Genomic DNA, 20,917 nt, shown 5'->3' on the forward strand with positions numbered 1-20,917 from the left:
TTAAATAATAATTTAGGAAGATGATAAAAGTCCCTCCACAGATTATGACGTCATACGATAGAATAGCCAATAAGAGGCCAGTATACACTGTAAGTGACCAATGGTAAAATTTTTGCTGGCCTCTCATTGGTTATTTTGTCGTATGACGTCATAATCTGTTGAGGGACTTTAATCATCCTCATAATTTAGGAGTCTAAACAAAATATTGATATAAAGCTGACGTAAAATTTGAATGCACATGAATATGAAGAGTTTCTTAAAAGATCAAGTGTATTGTCAAATTGTAAAGGAAGCTTTTATAGTGCCTATAAAAAATGACGCCATTGGTCAATCAAAATATATACTGCTATTGGTAATTTAGTCTGAGTATTGGCCTATCATTGGTCATTTGAATTGTATAACGTCATTCTTTATAGGCACTACAAACAGCTTCAATGGTAATAGATATATGGTATACATAGATATACATTTTGCAATTTATTTTGCAGGACGAACACATCTACATGTAGAAAGGATTCGCTTCTAACAAGATTGAGCGAATAAATTCCAGGTGGAATTTATTTTACATGACTTGTACATAACTATTTCCCCCTTTCGCTGACCGATATCCGGTGATATTTAATGGGCATGACACCAATTTAGTGACAGCTAATGGCTTAAATAGAATGGACAAGCAAAATGGGGGGTCAGTCACTAAACATTGCCAAATCTAATAGTCGAATCAATCAGAAGAAGGGTATTGAAGGCTTTTGATGAGTAAATGGGGGGGGGGGTTGGGTGATGGGCGGGGTGGGAATATAAGCGCGGGGCTGCTCATCGAAATTCTTTTGCGGTGTGTTGCTTTCCTAAACTCGGGATAGTGTCATACAAAACCTCCCACGCTCTGCTCACCTTGTTTCCTCTCCCTTTTCGCAGAACCTCCTCCCCACCCCCCTCCTCTCCCCATATATTCCTCTCTCTCTCTCTCTCCCTTGTATTTCTCTATCTCTCACTCCTCCCACCCCTTTCCTAATATTTCAGTTGTACTAGAACTGTTCACAGGAACGAAGTAGTGAAGTGATAATAAATATCAAAAAAAGGAATCTTTTGCCATTTTTCCTTGAAATTTAAAATCCCGGAACATCATCAGTGACGTGTAAATGTTATTAAAAACACCCTTGATATTATAATAGTAATGTAATACATATAATTGTTTGAAATTAGTGATTCCTAATTGGTCTGAGCTATGATTAACAATGGAAAAGAAATGAAATTAAAGCTCAGATGAGGGAGAAATCTATTTATAGCAACTTTTATTTTAACTTTGTTTTTGGTTGAGCTGCAGCATTATGGAGCTAATTTTTATAAACTTCATCATTTATGCGCAAATTATTCTTCTTACTTTCATTGGTAAGTTTCACAAATAATCATTTTAATTTAAGGTATATATAAGAGCTGAGTTTGTTTTGCTTCAAATAGATTTAATGTACTTAGTAATGGATTAAATGTATTGGATTACTCATTATATATTTTTTAGAAGCTTAGGTACTCTATAATTAGAACTTGTCCTAACGTCCGTCTGAGAAATGGTACTTACATGAAACGGCAACAACGTCTTGGCTATTGGACGATCTAAAAACTTGAAACGCATTAAATTAGCTATCTAACCAAATTCATAGATAATTTGTTGACTATACCCCAAATTTTTTATTCTATTATAAAAAATGTAATTTTGTTATTGGTTGGTTACTTTATAAAAGTTTATAAAACTAATTTCTATAGGTAGGCAATTATTTTTCCCCAAATTAAAAAGGCCTGCTATAAATATATGCACTAAATTTTAACTTTAAAGTTTTTCCAAACTTTTTGCTAAAACAACACAAATTTTATTAGAATTTTAGTGTGAATTTAAACAGTTTCCATATATTTATAATGTATATTTGTATGCATATATAATAAGCTAATTTAAAGTTTTACAAAATTATCAAGAATATAAAAAAGTGCATAATTTGAAGATAGATTTCACAAAAAAATTTGGCAAATTTCTCAGTTTTCGTTTTGGCTTTCATTGGCTTATTTGGGTCTAGGCTGAAAAAATCCATTAGGGCCTCTTAACATCATTAAGAACAACTTTTTTTTGCATCTATATTATCAAAAAAAGTTTTTAATTGTTATGAATTTAGTTTTATATCTAAAATATACTCAACAAATGTTAAAATTGGAAATTTTAGATTTAGAATTCAAATTTTCATGAAATTGGATAGTAATTCAAAATCATAGGAACTTTGCATTATAGGACCAAAATGTGTATAAATGTAGAAAATAATATGATTTCTTCATCTTTTAAAATCGGTAGTTTAAGAAAATTGATAAATAGTCTATTATTAAAAAGTATGCATAGAAAAAAAAGAACAAAAGAGTAGATAAGCAATGTGGAAAAATTGTTTTATTTTGTTAACATTATACTTGAGAAAACAAAATGAAAATACGCTTAGTTTCCTAACATATAATGTATAAGGTGTGATGCCATTCTTTATTGTGTGTCTGTCTGTCCGTCCGTCAGAGAATGTTAACATAAACAGACTTCGAAAAGGAGAGATGATTCGAAATTGTTATATTCTGCGATTTGTTGACAATAGCTACGAAATTGTGTTTGGAATTGTGCTAATTTTGAAAATGTTTGTACTTGTTTCACTAGAAATTTTTAAAAAGCTTTATAAAAAAGAATAAAATGAAAGAAATATTTAATTATAAATAAAAAAAAATAGATTATTAAAGAGCACCGGTGTTTTAATTTTCAAAAATATGTAGAATTTTATTTAAATTATTTTAAAGCCACAATTTGTTTTGGATTGAAATTCTTGTTGACTATTTAATATTCTGCAATGCTAGCGGCCCCTTCATTAGTGAACTCAGAGAGATAGAATCTTTGTTAAACTTCAACTATTGGACTTAAATATAAACCAACATGTTTCAAGAATTTTAAACTAGCTTAGGGCTTTTAACTATGATTTTGGCTGGTTGGTTTTTTTTTTATATTTTTTGCAATTTTAATTTAATGTACACTTTTCTTCCATTTCCATTATAAAATGATTATTATTGAGGCAAAATATCATATTGTCTGGACCTTATTAGTTGCTAATATAAAATTGTAAAAAAATAAAAGCAAAGTTAAAATTGAAGCAAAACCTGTAATACTTAAAATTTTGCAAGCTTTTGTATTGGAATTTAAAATCAAAAAGAAATGATTTATTTTAAGTAAATAAGTATAAAAAAGAAAACTATTAATTGATATAAATATGATAAGATTAAAAGATAGGCTGCCTCTCTCAGTATTCTAGTTCTATCTCAGAGCAAAGTTTAAAACTTTCATAATCACATTCTCACAGTTTTTCTTTTCTTTCAGGGGCTAATACTTTTCCTAAAGTAAACTTTTAACCTTATTGTTTTAGTGATTTTGTAATGAAAAAATAATTTGGTTGCATTATCATTAAGTCAAGGTGTCTAGATTTTAGTTTCCTTAATGGCAATCAAGACATTAGTGTTTGGTAGATGGGTGGGAGGGATATTGAAAACTTGACTGTTAGAAACTTTGCGGTTTCCATGGGGTCGAAACGTGGTTTCACAAGTCAAAAACATTGGTTAGCTAGTATTATATACATGTAGGATTGGTTCTTAATATTGAATAGCACTGTTGGAATCATATTATCATTACAATTTTATGGTTAGAACTTGGTCTATATAAGTATCTCATACATATATATAATTGATTATAAAACAATATGTAGTCTAGAATTGTATTATTTTGGATATGCTAATGATTTTCTCGTCAGTTAATACATTCGATAATATCAATGTATACTAAGAAATACATATAAGATCAACAATAAGCACTTTTTTGGGATAAAACGGTGTGTCATAACTTGCACTAAAGTGACATAGTTGCAAACGGTTTCATATAATCAAAAAGCTGTAAGTTTAGTTAGGGGAAATGGATAGATTGGTATAAAGTATTAATTTGCGTAAATGATGACAATAAGACAAAAAATGACTTTTGCAAAAGTGTTGTTTGACCGGGTAATCCTTGGGGGCGTTTGTAATATTTATGTGAGAATTTTTCATAAATATCATCAATCATCGAAAAGATTTTTCATGCCTTCAAATAGGAATTATTCAAATTTAAAGTTTTGCTTGGAATATCCTTAAATTTTATAATATCAAAAGTTAAACAGAGAGAGAGAGAGGGGACAATGGACTGTTTATTGTTCTAGTCCCCAAAGTTTTATGATAACGTTTTCTTATTCGGAACACAGTAAAAGTGTCGGACTGATTATGACGTAAAAAAAATTAGCCAATTAGAGGCCATTATTGACCAATGGTAAAATTTATAGTGGCCTCTCATTGGCTAATTTTTTTTACGTCATAATCAGTCCGACACTTTTACTGTGTTCCTTATTCGTTAATTGGTTGTTTCATTAAGCTGAATGTTCAAATGTTTGAACTACTAATTTTAATCTACAGAAGGGGTAATTTTGTGTATCTTCATTGGAGATGTACAATCTTCATTATAGGCATCTGTATCTTAGTAGAAAGATATACCTAACTTTTTTGTGATTCCTCCTGTTATAAACTTTGAATTGAAATCTGCAACAGTTAGATGAAATATGCATCAAAAAAACTTGGGTTCGTCAGTCAGGGAAGGGTTAATGTATGATAAAATAGTCCTTAATACCAAATTTTGTATTTCACAATATCTTAATGATTCTATTTCAACAAAATTTTAATTGCTGTGCTACTAATTAATATTCTTTTTCCTGTATAAAAATGTATAACCAACGTTGAAGATATCTTGTTTTTAAGTTTATTTTATGTTGTTTTTATCCAGAGTAACCTCAAACGCTTCCAATTAAGTCTTGTGGTCAAATACACAAACAAAATTCGGACCTTTGCCAAAGCGGTTTTTTTAACAAATAAACCCATTCATACATAATTATAATTTTTAATAACTTAATTATTTCATTCAAAACATATCAATTAAAAGAATATATTGTGAAAAGTTAATAGTTTTTAATTATTTAAATTAGAGACGCATATATCATATAAAGTTGAATTTCTCCGAAAATATTTATTAAAAATTCAAATTAAATTATGATAATCATGAAATTTATGTAAAATGTCAAGTTTAAGTTACTTTAAATCACAATTTATTCAGAATAAATCTATTTCAATTCTACGTATTTTTTTCAAACTGGAAAAAACTTTTCCATATTGAAGAAAAAGAATGCAAAATTTTATATAAAAAAGAGTAGAATATAAATTATGCATGTTTGGTCATTTGGACATATTATCAAAAATATAACTTTTCAAAATATCATTTCTTTGAGACATGTTTATGAATATTAAAACAATTGTATTATTTATGCATAAAAAAAATTCTTTTTTAATGCAAAGAATTATTGAAAAGTTTTTCATTATTTAAGTTTAGTTTTACTAAAATGAAGCAATATTAAATTATTTGTAAAGAATTTAAGCCGCATTATATTTGGAGAAAATATTGATTTATGTCAAGTTTTACCTTTTTTTATTTATTGAGACTAAAGCAAAACTTTTGAACCAGAAAAGAAATATACCAAGGGATCTAGAGGTATAAGACAATGGGTTCATCCCCAATGGTGATACATAAAATTACCCCATCTGTAAATTACAATTAGTGGTTAAAATATTTGGACACTCAACTTAATGCACAAACCAATTAAATGCAATAAAAGTCCCCAAAGTTGTTAAGCCAACAAATAAGAAAACCTTATTATAAAAGTATGGGGACTAGTATAATAAACAGCCCAATGTCCCCTCCCTTCCTGCCAAGTTTTTAAAGAAGTAAAGCTACTCCATAATATATTGAATACTAATGATGTTTAATCCGTCTGTATTGTGTACTGATCTGTATCTGAGGGGTAAACCAAGATTGTGTATGCGATGTGAATACTAATCAAAAAGTTTAACATATTATTTATTATCAGGGATCTAAAGGGATAAGACAATGACCAATAAATTGATGTATATTCCCAATAATGCTTCAAAAATTACCATTTCTGTACATTAAAATTTGTGGCTGAAACGTTTGAACACTCAACTTAACCAAAGTTGTTAAGCCAACGAGTAAGAAAATGTTATTTCAAAACTTGAGGGACTAGTGTAATAAACAGCCCATTGTCCCCTCCCTCCTTGATATTATATACTCTGCACAATCATGCCCAACCAAATTTAGCCTACTTAACCTTAAGCCTTACTTCAATAAATAAATGTAAAAGTATAGATGTATAATCCAGACAACTATCTGGATCCAGTGGTGGAGACCTTTATCGTCTGCTGGCAAATTACTCTTTTGTAGCGACTTGGCTGTGTTAATATTTCCAACGCTACTGGCTGATATTCAAAGACCCTAGTATGTTGGCACAGTTATGTAACTCTTGCCTCCTCTTTTATTTACTTCAATCTTCAATATGTTAAAAATTATTTTTTTGAGAAGCTTTTATCATAAGATAAACAGAAATATCCTATATATGTAGAAAAGCAAGTAACTATTTCAAATAAAAATATCAAAATTTATGGCATATTCAGAAAATAAGTATTTAGCGTACGGATAAAACATACTTTTCATTAGCTTTGCAACTCTCAAGGGCCTAGTTTAGAAAAGTTAATTCTTATTTGTATAAAAGTGAAAATTGAATTTGTGAAAAAGGAAAAAAAACTGTAAAAAAGTTAAAGTTGGCACATGAGATGCATTGCAGGACGTATATAAAGTATAAAACTGTGCAGTGCAGTGTGAGGAGAAATGAATATCTTTTTACGTACACAAATGGGCCAATGATCCTTTTTGTTTTAGATAAGTGTGAAAAAAAGTATATTTTAAAATTCTTTCTAACATTTTTAGATCGTTAAAGACTTTATTATTTGGAAGTATAAAAGTTTAACAAAATGTCAGTTGTGACAGCTTTTATTAAATAAAACAAAGTCGACATTTTCCATTGAAATTTATGTCAATTCAATACCTTTTCGTTTAACAGAGAGGATGAGTTGATGGATTGCATATTTGAGTGTATCCTATATTTAATTGCAAAAAAGTAGGACTAAATGAGAAAGTCAGAATTTTAACCCTCATTTCAGAAACTCAAACATAACAAGTTTTTTTTGTTTAATTTTGGATGATTTTTGTTTCCCCTATATATAATCATAGATACTAGGGGCTACGCCACTAGAAGCCTCTAATGTGTTCTAGAGCAATTTTAATCATTTCAAAAAGATAATGGAAACACATTTTTTGAGTAGCAACAATAAATTAAACAATAATTAGAATTGCTCATATATATATAAATAATAAATTAGGTCGTAATGAATCAGTTTAAAAGTCTACAAATCAAGCAATTATTAATGTTTAATAACAAGTCACCATACACATTAATCACTTCAAGAAAAAAAATAATTATTTGTAATATTCTAAAGATTTTTTTTCCAGTATGGCCTTAAAAACGATTAATACCATCTGGATTAGAACCGGTTCTAAGCTATTCTAAAAAATCATGTATCGTAATGGTATTATATCCAGTTTTCTAAGAATATAAAAATTTACAATCATAATATTAAAACAAATGCATTTGGCATCTCGGGGCTTACAAAATTGGTATAATATAATAATTGTACATTTATCTATCCGCGGAAAGCTGTTCATATTACAATGCGATAAATAACCATTTCTTTTTAAGTACCTTGAGAAAGAGGAATAATAAATTCTTAAACCCTAAGTTTAATTTAGAATAAAAGGGCTCCTGCTAGCTTTGACCAAATCGATAATGAAGAAATAATCTATTGACTTTTAAGATAAAGAGAATTACAAGAAGATAGAATTCTTCGTTATCTCTCCCACACTATACCCCCCCCCCCTAACCCAGACTCCCCTAATGTTTAATCCCTCAAACTTTCTTTGACAAATATCTCAAATCCCCCTTTCATACTTTAATGGTATTTTTCTTTGTATGCTTAACAATTAAATCTCTTCTGGTTTCCCACCCTTTCTTTATCAACAGTTTAGTGGTCAGGGACTGGATACTTGAGAAAATAAACTTAATGGCACCCAAACATTTTGAAATAATCTTTGTTTAAAATGGATGTAGAACAGATTATTGTCGTCAATTTAGCTTGCTAACATGGAACACGATTATTGATCAGTTCGTTTATCCAGTAGGAGGTGAGGGGATGGGGGTAAAGGGACTGGACGGGATGGGGGTATCTTTATTTTAGCCTACTACAAGTTTCACTTTATTAGATAACATGAAAATCTGGTGAAATATCCAAGTAATAATATATCCATTGTTGTCATATTTGTATAAATAGTAAAAATCATAGTATTTCTTAACATAATTCTTAACATATTTTAATTATATAGGTTTTGAAATATTTTGTTAATTATAATAGTGTATATTGAATAGGTAAATATCTGTAAAATATACTTGCAGCGTCTATAGAAATATTGAATGTAGGTTTCCTTCAAATACATCTGGAGCTGGTTCACTTGTCAACCAATACACTGTTAAAAATATATTCCAGCATGGCTTCAAAACCAATTAGTTAGAACCGGTTCTCAGTCATACACTGTAAAATCATGTAAAGCATCGAATTACTGACAGTTTTCACGAATATTAAAATAAAAATCATAAAATTAAATCCAGTTTTTTTAGCCGTTCTTTCGTTTCTTTGGTGCCAACAAAAATGATTTTAATCTTATAATATTTTATTTCCATATCCGCGAAAAGCTGTTTATAATTCGAATCTAATTTCTAATATAAAACTTTAACAAAAAAATACTCTTAGAAGTTGGATATGTTAAATTGTTTAGTTTATCTGGTTTGAAAAATTAAAATCTTCAAATGAAAATTTGGCAGTGTACCCATATATATAATGGCATCAACTCTCAATTTCTCAACTTCTGATAATAATTCTTTATATTGTGCACAAACATTCTGCATTCCTCCAATATAAAAATGACTGTAAATAGACAGATTTTGCGCGGATAATTAACATATTTTTGCAATACACAGGATCAGCTAAATTTTCTATATTTCTACGGTTTCTTGAAATTATATTTTCATACCAACACAATATCAATTTCCTATTATCGGAAACCTTTCATATATTCCGGCAGAGTTGGGGCAAATTGTATTTTGGATCCATGGGGAGGGGGGAGGGTGAGGTTTTAGGTTATGGTGCATAGGGATTGTTGTACCACATTTATTAAGGGATAAGGCATTTGGTCATAATTGATTCCAATATGACTTCAAAACCGATTAATATCCGCTGGATTAGAGCTGGTTTTCAGCCATACTGAAAAATCATGTATGTATAGCATCGATTTACAGACAATTTTCTACGAATTATAAAATAAAATCATAAAATTAATAGCAGTTTTAATCTTATAATTTTTTCATTTTTTATCCGCGGAAAGCTGTCCATAATACGATACAATAAATGAGTATTATTATCCCCATTTAAATATCTAACAGTTTGCCTTTGATAGCCTATTATTCCCGAGGAAAGAAAGTGATGTAGATTAATCTAAGGGCCATTGTCCTTTCATTCCGTGGCTGTAACCAAATATTTCTGTTTCAAATTCATAGTTTCCAAATTTACATTTAGATTTATATAGTTAGGCTTATATTTTACAACAGAAGCTATTTAGATGTCGTTTACCTTTAGAAAAAAGTAGTAAGATAAATATTTTATTTAAAATCTCGCCAACGGCTTAACTGGTCGTTCCACAATTTTTGAGGAAAAGTTAGCATTTGTCCAGTGTAGACTTTATTGAGGATGTGGTTCGTCAACCCCTCTCCCCCCAATGAAGAGCCGGGTATACTAGTGGCTAAGGTCGAAGTTATAATATAATAATAATATTTTAAGTAAAAATGCTTGAATATTTAAAGTACTACGTTATTATGTTGTCTCAAGAGTACAATTAATAAAAATTCCTCGTAACACTTCAACATTTTGCTCTCGGTTTCAATGGTAATAAATCAAAGAAATTTCTTAAAAGAATGTATGTATTTATATTGTTCTCATACTAGATTTTCAGTCATATTTTAAAGATAGCATCTTTAAGAATAATAAGAAACCTTTATATTAAAGTGCTAGAATACTTAAGCAGATTGGATGATTTGGCTTTGGAAGGTTCCGTCAGTTTTGGCTCCCCATCAAATTATAATATACATATTCCCGTTTCATTCATAAAAAGGTAGAACAAAATAATTCAAATCCAGACAAGTAAATTGTTAAAAAGACGTATTAAATGAGTGGTATTGTCCTACAAACCGACTTGTGGACCTTTCAGCACCCCCTAAACTTTCACCATTTGCAATTCTTTTCAGATAAAAAACGCACCTATCATACAAGGCTTTTCTAAGTTAAACTAAAAAAAGAATTAAATACATTGTTTGTGTTTTAAATTTCCCATATGTAGTAAGGGGAATTGAGAGAGAGAGAGAGAGAGAGAATGTGAGAATCGTAGATATTCTGATTTAGTATAATAATTGATGCAAACGAGAGCCATTAAAACCATAATAATCATTTTGTTTAATGTTGCAAGCATAATCACTTCAATTCTTAAAATAGGGGTATACAAACCGCAGCCGCCGCCAGCAGCTGCAAAGCTTTGGCTTCTTTAAGAAAGGCTTCACAAACCTTTTGCAGCTGGCTAACATTGATTTATACGGGTAGCGGTTTTGATTATTGTTTATTTTATCTTATATGTTCTCTATATTTTTTCAATATTCTTTTATTTTTACATTAATATTTATTTTAAAAATTTATTTTGTAAAAATCCGCAAAAAATCGCAAAAACTTTATGTCGAACCCTGTTGCCTTGAAGCACTATTCCTAACACACAAACATTGCTTTAATGTCGGCCCTTCATTGCTTTTATTTCTTTACAGTCAACATTTAGGCTAAAAAAGCAAGAAATAATGGAAAATTAAAATTTGTAACAATTTTAAAAGATACAGTTAATTATTAAATTGTATTTTTTGTGTTTTTAAATGAGGATTAATATTTTTTTATTATTTAAAATATAACAAACAAGATACTTTAGTTTTAATTATTTAAAGTTATTATGCATGAGATTCAAAACTTAATCCTATTATCTACTCTACAGTAATAAACATATAAATATTAAACAAAGATAATCATGTCCATAAATAGCGCAGCAATTACAAGCTAACAAGATAAAGTTCTTTAATACAGTGAGAGCATATTTTTGCAAAATTTTTTGACAGATTTTTTAGATTATTTACTGGAAATAACGCGAAAAAGCTTTTTAGATTTTGAAATATGAAAGTACACAGTGACGTATGGACTATATATACCCTAAATATAGATAAGCTTCGCTACTATATAAGAACACAAGTGAGAGAGAGTCATAACAATTCCATAATTATGATTGTTATTACTTCTAACTAATACTTGACAATAATAAAGGCTGATTTACACCCTATGCAAAATACTAGGTAGTGTATGAGTGTGTGTGTGTGAGTGTGTGTGTATAAATGTTGCAAAGTATGTATGTAGGAGATTATCCTAGCATTAGATTACACAGCAATCATCTGATAGTCTTACACAAATACATTAAACACAATTTATTTCACATTCGCTAGTCCCCAAACAATACCATTTGGACCAGGCTAACCCTCCCCCCCCCCCCATAGCTGGACAAATGTCTTAAAAATCAGTCTTGTGACGTCATAAAAATGAGGAATTATCCATCTCATTTTTTAGGGGTTTTCTTTCCCACTTCCCTCCTCTCATCTCCCTCATTTTTATAACGTTATATGGCTGATTTTTTAGAAACTTTGTCCAGCTACAAAATTTAGATGAAGGTGGTTAATTAGCTCTAATAATAATGATTGATTTAATAAAACAAATCATTTGAAAACTATATCTTCTTTAAAACAAAACCTAAATAATATTAAACATTTAAAATTTTTACTTTTTTCTTGGTACAACATTTTACTTTTTTATCTGTCATCCTTTGGGAGACAATTACAGGAAAATTGAGTGTCGAAACTTGATAGGGACTAAAATAGACGTCCTACTATTACAATATAAAAAGATGATTTGTAAAGGGAAATATAAAGTATTTTTAGATATCACTAAAGTTGTAAGTATTAAGTATTTTTTGCATTTTTACATGAAAGACAAAAATAAAAATATGCCTTATTTAGGCCTAGAAGGCAGTTAGTTACAAAAGGCAAAAAATAATGCTTCCTATAATTATTCATTTGAGACCAATACATTACATCCATTAGTGCAACAGATAATTATTTTGACATACACACACACATATATACACACACACATACACACACACACAAACACACACACACACACACACTTATTTATTCCTATATTAATTTAGAGTCATTTTGGTTGACTGGCAAATTATCAATCAAATTAAACAATTTTTTGCTCAGGTTTTGGTTAATAATTTATAAATGTAAACAATTGGAAATATCCCTTCAGCTGCCATTGGAGCACAACCCCCCCCCCCCCCTACCTTTAAAATAATTGTGCAGTTTATTTATCCCCTTAGCAGTATGACCAAATATTCAATAAAGTTAATGGAAAGGATTGGGGATTTTGAGTGATCCACAAGTGTATAAAGGGAAATTACCAAACATTCCTCAATTAACCTTGCTAAATATTTTTACATGATAAAAAGTAAAACCTAATGCGTTTTAAGTTTTGTTACATTTAAACAGGGACAATTAAGCTTGGTGATAGCAAAGCTGTATTACAATCTAAATTTATTTGATTTCCAGAATAATAATTAGTCAGGGAGGGAGGTAACATTGGACTGTTTATTACACTAGTCCCCATAATTTTTTTTATAGCGTTTTCTTATTCGTTGGCTTAACAACTTTGGTGACTTTTATTGAATTTTGGTTGGTTGGTCCATTAAGTTTAGTGTACAAATGTTTCAACCAGAAATTTAAATCCTCATTGGGAATGTACATCAATTTATCTGCCATTGTCTTATTCCTTTAGATCCCTGATAATTAGTGCAATATAGAATAAAATGTACTTCTCAGCAAATAACTTTGAAGAATTATAGAGTAGCTTTGCTATGAAAATATTTTTTTTTTACTTTTGAGAAACCAACATTACATAGATAAATTATTGTAATAAATCTGAGAGTTTTAAAATTTTGCTTTCAATAGTTTGAAATAGATAAATCTAGTGAGTTCTTGGACTATCAGTATAAATCAGACTTTTCAATACTTGTGAAAAAAATCATCCATTTCAAATATTCCTACTCACCTACCTACTATCAGGGATCTAAAGGGATAAGACAATGGCCGATAAATTCATGTACATCCCCAATGATGATACACAAAATCACTCCTTCTGTAGATTAAAATTAGTGGTTGAAACGTTTGAACACTCAACTTAATAAATTAACCAATCAAAGTTTACTAAAGTCTCCAAAGTTGTTAAACCAACGAATAAGAAAATGTTATTATAAAAACTTTGGGGACTTTGTCCCCTCTCTCTCTGCCTACTATTCTATCATCAGGGAGTACATGGATAAGATAATGGATGATAAATTAATCTTATCATTACAATTGTTTAAAAAAAGCTTTGGTAGGCTAAACTCAAAGAATTGTTGGTATAGGTTTGGGGAGGGATTAATTTAAAGGCAGCAGATCATAAAAAATAATCAACAACCAAATATGACTAAAATTCACATTTTGGAGGTACAAATTTTGAAAAGATTAACTTTAACCTATTGCATAGATTTTTATGTAATATATAAAATGTTCTGAACTAATAATAATTATATAAATTGTTCATAAAGTTGGAACATTTTCAATCTCTTGTGAACCCAGCTTTGCAAATAAAAATGGTAATATTCCTGATTTTCAAATTGGTCCACCTAAAACCCCCCCTTCCATAATCAATTTTTATTCTTGTGGATAGCCTTGGGATGCTTAAAGGTTAGGTTAGTTTAGGGTACAGAAAAGCCCCGCATACACGAAATAGAATAAAGTTTTGAGGAAGGGGGGGGGGTAAGGTTGGCCCATAGGCGAAAATTGGAAAATACCATAAAAATCCTTTACAATATGAAGAGAATGAGGGCAGCCATAAAGAAAATGAAATCATGTGTTATATTGTAATATGTGTGCTCTCATCCTATATATATTGTGCACCCTTTACTAACCACAAAAAAAATATGATTTCTTGTCTTTAATTAATTTTTTTATTGTCACTATAAATACATGACAAGGGCCTTGTTAAGCTGGGTTATGACCTTCATTACTCTCTGTGCTACAATTCTGTAATGTTTTTATGCATTTTTACTTTAACTTTTTGCCTATCTTGGTGGCCTAGTATTGGCAAAATTTATTTGATAAAAACAATTCTATTAGAATAAAATATTTTGATTTGCAGTAATTTATATTTTTACAAATTTGAAATTTTTCGTATTTTAATGATTTAAAATAGTAGAATCAATCAAATATCATGTGCTGACGTTATTTGGTCAGCCTAATATTATTTTTCTTTTTTTACGGCTCTGTAAGTAGGTGTAAAATAGTTTTAATAGCACAACTACTCTATAATCAATGTTTGTCAATCCTTTGATTGAGTATAGAGTTTTAATTTCTCTATTACTTTAAGACATTTTTTCCATACTACAATTATTAAATAAGGCTAAACATATCTTCTATACAATAAGTACGATACCAACACTTTTGTAATATTGCTGCACTAAAATAAATATCATTGCTCTTGTTAAGTAGGCAATATTTTTATTTCAATCATAAAGTCAGCAAGTTCAACTTTACACAGTCAATTTTGCTAATTGCATGCAGTGTATATTTTTCTTATGATATTATAATTATTTTATTCCCAAATGCTGGAGGACTAAAGTATGAAAATGAAAAGTGTAAATAAACCATTTTCACGGCAACAATAATAACAAATATTTTCTGCATTTTTTTTGGCATCATTATTTTTATGTAATTCCAAGTTTGTTCCTGAAATGATTACCTAGTTCCAAGGCCAGGCATAATTTTCTTTCCTCTAAATGCAATATTTTTGCAATTCTAAAGAAAAAAAGGGTTAACATTCAAATGAAATTGTAAAAGGAACTTGTATTGCAGGTTTTTAAACAATTTTGTACTAAAAAATGAAAAAAATTTAAAAAGTGTATTTATAAACATTAGAAGCTCATTATAAAGCATATAAAAGAGAAGATAAATTGAATGACGTCATATTATAATAATGGACCCTTCTAATATGAAGTCATTCGAGATACTTCGGCAAAAAAAAGGCACTAAAAAGAGCTTTCAAACATAATTTTAGGTATCTTAAAATGCCATTTTGAAAGTTATTTTGTTCTAAAGTAAAGTTGTTGTGGATCAAAAGAAAGTAATGGAAAGTAAAATGTTTACAAAACAATCTTTAGAATGGTTTATGATAGTGGTAAATTAAGGAAGAACTAGGGAAGACACTTGCCTTGTATTGAAGGGTATGGGGGGAATTATTGCAGTGGAGAGATACCTTTGTATTAGGGAAAACAAGTCTTAAACAATATTGATAAAACTTTATCAAACCTGACTGGAGTTTTATAAAGCAATGCAGAAACCTTCTCCAATTTGCAAACTGTAAAAAGGGTTTTATAGTGTTTTTATTTAGATTGTTTGTAGGCTTATCTTTGCATTCAATGTTGAATAATTACAAATAAAATATGCACTTAATAATAAATGCCCTGTTCTACTTTTATATTCTTAAAACTAAAAGATATTAAACTTTTTTTGAGATTTAGTCAAAAACAAAAACAAATACTACATATAACACTATTATAGCGGTTAAGCCGCTAGCATCTAGGGTCCTGAAAAATAGTCTAAAACCATCACAGGACCTATTAGAAGCTTGCCTAAAAAAAGAGATCCCAATTGGTTCAGTGGTTAACGAGAGTGCATATACATATAAAATACATGTACAGTCCATAACTGATTTAATAACTAAATAAAAACCTGTTTTTTTTCTACTAAACATGAAATTAAAATGAAATAATTGTTTCAGGTGGAGGTCACACAGAGCTGCAGTACTTTATCCGCACCCCCCGCAACACAAGCGTGGCAGAGGGGGACACAGCTGTCCTGGTCTGTCAGGTCGGCAATCTCAAGGGGAGAGTTCAGTGGACAAAGGATGGTCTCACATTAGGTAATTATCTTTTAATGTAGAAGGTTATACAAAATATGCATTGATTCGAAATATCAACTATACAGCATGACCCTCAAAAAAGTATTTTTAAGCATCTGAAGCCCTTATTTCTCAATGAATTATTAAAAAATGCATATGTCCTTGTTCTCCATAGTATTCCACGTAAGTAGATATAAAAATATTTTTTTTACCTCCATTAACACCGGAGATTTTTAGAGCTAAAGTTTTGAAAAAGTGACTGAGAAAAAGAATTTTTTTTTGTTTCTCTTATTTTTTGGATGATTATATTATGTTTTTCTGGCAATGGAATAATGAGACACAAAGAAAAACAAGTTAACTAAATATTTCTTTTTTATTCCACCAAAAAATATAAATTTTTAATGGCAAAAAATACTACTGAATGAATTGATTATTTGCAAATTTTAGGTTATTTATTAACCCTTATTTATAGAAAAGGATTAATTATGACAGTTGCTCCGCCTACTTTTCTGACATCTCAATTATTTAATAAGGGGTAAATTAAGCTTTTTAGACTAAAAAATCATTATGTTTTATTTTTGTTTTCTTTATAACTTTTTTGTTATTAAAGTTAGGATTGTGAAACAAAAACAATTTTCCTGCTATATTCATAGAGATTTATTTGGTTTTTTAATCTTAAACAATTTTGCCTAATAAGTAAGTTTTTCAAAATATCATTAAACTAAAAAGACTCAAAAAATATGCGTAAAAAAATGCTTTTTACTCAAAAACTAAATTTTTTATTTCATTTTTGTATAAAGTTTCTGCTAGTAACAAAAATAAAAGGATTTCTAGCTTAATTTTGCTTAAAAAGTCGTATCATGTTAAAAGTTACTTTTTCCTCAGTCACTTTTTCAAAACTTTAGCACTAAAAATCTCCGGTGTTAATGGAGGTAAAAAAAAATATTTTTATATCTACTTACGTGGAATACTATAGAGAACAAGGACATATGCATTTTTTAATTATTCATTGAGAAATAAGGGCTGCAGATGCTTAAAAATACTTTTTTGAGGGTCATGCTGTAGAAAAATCAAAGATATTATGGCTAGCAGAAAAGTTGAAGGCAAATTTTGTGCTATATCCAATTATATATTCAAATTCTAAAGAATTGACAAGAAAAAGCACGGTTGCTTCGCACATAGCCTCTAGGTGAGGGAAGAAAATTAGCCTAAAACCACCCTAAGACATTTTTTAAGCTTTCCTGAAGTGTACAAACCCTTCAGATTAGCAATTTCCAAGTTCTTTAGGTTATGATTATAGTATACACTGTAGGAATATTCATTTGGCATAAACACTTAAATAAACCATGGAGAGAGAGGACATTGGGCTGTATATTACATTAGTCCCCAATTTTTTCAATAACGTTTTTTATTCGTTGGCTTAACAACTTTAAAGACCATTATTGAATTTTGATTAGTAGGTTCATTAAGTTGAGTGTCTAATCGTTTCACTAATTATAATCTACAGAAGGGGTTATTTTACGTATACTCAATGGGGATGTACATCAATTTATCGGCCAATGTCTTATCCCTTTAGATCCGTGTATACAAACACTCATAAGATGCATAAATCTATCCAATCTTGTCTTCATCAGTTTCTACCATTGCACAGTGGGCCAGAATTGGCCAAAACGGTTCAAAATTCAATAACTCAAAAACTATTGGTTTTAGAGAAAAAATTGTAAAACATGAAATGTCTATCTATGCAAAAACTAAAAGTTTGCTTATTTGTGTATACTCAGTTTTGGGGGAATTTTCGCGGATTTTTTTTTCAATTACTACTAAACTTCATTTTACAGTTTCAACATCGAAAGAACAATTTCATATTTTTTAATTTTAAGCAACTTTGCTTTTATGTACAATTAACCTCTGACCACTCCTTCATGTGGTTTTGGTGTATTTTTCGCGGATTTTTTTAAAATTACCACCAAACTTCATTTTACAGTTTCAACACCAAAAGAACAATTTCATATTTTTAAATTCTAAGCAACTTTGCTTTTATGTATAATTACTTACTTGGTTTACTTGATGGTATAATCTTCAATGACTCCATTCTGAAGTTCTGTAGAAGATGTCAGTCCATATCGGTTAACTTATGCTCGTTCATCCATATTATTAACTTGCTTCTGAATTTTTTCACTGGCGTTGTATGTTTTAATTCACTAGGCAAACTGTTCCAAATTTCAACTATTCTGTTTGTGAAGAAATTTTTTCTGCAATCAATTCTGCATCTCTCCTTAGTAAGGTTGAATTCATCTGCTTGTAACCTTGTTGTTCTAGAATTTTGAGATCTCTGTCCAACCATTTTTATATTACATTTTATATTACCAATGCCGTGAATAATTTTATAGGCCTGTAATAAGTCAAACATAATTCTTCTTTTCTGTAAACTCCAAATGTTCAATTCCTTCAACTGATCAACATAATCTTTTGCCTGCAGGCCTGATATCATACCAAGGGCTCTGATTTGAACTTGTTCCAGAATATTAATATCACCAAGCAACCATGGTGACCAAGCAGCACTAGAAAATTCGAGATGTGGACGAACATATTGTTTAAAAAGATTTAAAAATACATATTTGTCCCTGTAGTGGAAACAACGTGAAATCTGACCTAGAACAGATCTTGCTCTGCCTGCAGCTTCTTGGCAATGTTCAGATGGCTTTAAATTTGAAGTAATCTTCACACCAATATCCTTTTCTGTATCAACACTTTGCAACACATCTCCATTTATGTTGTACTGATAATTTGGGTTATTCTTGCCAAAATGCATTACCTTACATTTCTTAGTATTAAATTCCATTGACCACTTTGAACTCCACTCAAAAAGATTGTCCAGACATTTTTGTAGCAACACTTTATCATTGTCACTTTTAATTCTTTTAGCTATTTTTGTATCATCAGCGAATTTTCTTAACATTTCAATTAGATTTGTCACTGCTTCGTCTATATCATTAATATAAATGATAAACAGGATAGGTCCTAAAACACTTCCCTGTGGGACACCAGAGCTAACAGCAGCCTCATCAGATAGAAAACCATTAACTGTAACCCATTGTTTTCTATTTGTTAGCCAATCCTTGATCCAATTCAAAACATTTCCATTTATACCATGAGCCTTTAATTTACTACACAGTTTTTGGTGGGATATTTTGTCAAAGGCTTTACTAAAATCCAGGTATACAACATCAACAGGGTCTCCAGCATCAATGAATTTAGTTATAAGGTCCATAAATTCAATTAAATTAGTTTGGCAAGACCTGTTAGAAGTAAATCCATGTTGTGATTCTCGCAAAAGATTGTATCTTATAAGGTGGTCAGTTATTGCATCTCTAATAATACTTTCAAGTAATTTACATACTGTACTGGTTAAGGATACTGGCCTGTAATTAGCTGCAACTCCCTTTGCTCCCTTTTTGAATAAAGGAACAACTTTGGCACGTTTCCAGTCTTCAGGTACACACTCTTGGTCAATAGACTGTTGAAAAAGTATTCTAAGAGGCTCAATTAGTTGCTCTTTTAAATTCTTTAAAATTGATGTAGAAATTCCATCTGGACCTGGAGCTTTACCAAATTTCAATGAGTCAATCTTGTTTCTAACTTCTTCATCAGTGACAGTAATCCTCATTAACTCATCTTCAACGTTCATGTTAGGTATATCTTGATAAGCACCTGTATCAGAAGTAAACACACTGCTAAATTGATTATTTAAAATATCTGCCATCTTCTTGCTGTCGCCAGTAACTTGACCATTTTCATCAATTAGTGGACCTATACCTGTGTGGTTACTTAACTTTGATTTGATATATTTGTTAAAACAGTTCTTGCCCTCATTTCCACTCTTTTTGGATATCTTGACCTCTATTTTCCTCTTAGCTCTTCTTATTGCCTTTCTAAGTTCCTTTTCAGTCTCATGGTAAACTTTTTTATCATTATCACTGTTTGTAATTTTCATCCTTTTGTACAAAACTGTTTTTCTACGTTGTAATCTTTTAATGTGACCATTCATCCAAATTGGTTTAGAGCTGTTATCACTTCTGTTACTAATAGGAACGTTCTTCTTTATTACTTCATTTATGACACTTTTAAAACTTTGCCAGTTACTTTCAATATTATCACTGTTAAGAACATTTAACCAGTTTTTATTTAACAAATTGTTTTTCATCTCATCATAATTAGCTTTAGACCAATCTAGTTTCACCTCGTTATTTTCATTCACTAAAAAGTCAACACAACTATGGATTAATAGCATAACATGATCACTGTTAGAAAGAGGGCCTAAATTTTCAACACTAATTAACCTCTGACCACTCCTTCATGTGGTTTTGGTGTATTTTTCGCGGATTTTTTTTTTTAATTACTACCAAACTTCATTTTACAGTTTCAACACCAAAAGAACAATTTCATATTTTTAAATTTTAAGCAACTTTACTCTTATGTACAATTCACCTCTAACCACTCCTTCATGTGGTTTTGGTGTATTTTTCGCGGTTTTTTTTAACCTACAGAACTTCATTTCACAATTATTGGTTGAAACGTTTGAACACTCAACTCAATGAAACAACTAATCAAAATTAACTAAAGCCCCCTCAAGTTGAAAAGCCAAGGAATTAGAAAACATTTTTATAAAACTTTGGGGACTTTTGTATTA

The 20,917-nt window shown here is 29.9% G+C and overlaps 1 protein-coding gene across 5 annotated transcripts in view; it reads left to right on the plus strand.

Moving 5' to 3' along the window:
- Positions 1–1,018: 1,018 nt before the first annotated feature.
- The window catches only part of LOC145316371 (nephrin-like), a 64,179-nt gene continuing 44,280 nt past the window's right edge, over positions 1,019–20,917 (plus strand). For all 5 annotated transcript variants that reach the window (XM_080156821.1, XM_080156819.1, XM_080156817.1 and 2 more), the window contains exons 1-2: positions 1,019–1,389; positions 16,108–16,248. In XM_080156821.1, coding sequence (XP_080012947.1) covers positions 1,329–1,389; positions 16,108–16,248 — 202 coding nt within the window. In that variant the 5' untranslated portion in view covers positions 1,019–1,328. The remainder of the gene's footprint in view (positions 1,390–16,107; positions 16,249–20,917) is intronic.

The sequence above is a fragment of the Acartia tonsa genome, chromosome 4, assembly GCF_053477335.1.
Source record: "Acartia tonsa isolate MP-2025a chromosome 4, ASM5347733v1, whole genome shotgun sequence".
NCBI classification, from domain to species: Eukaryota; Metazoa; Arthropoda; class Copepoda; order Calanoida; family Acartiidae; genus Acartia; species Acartia tonsa.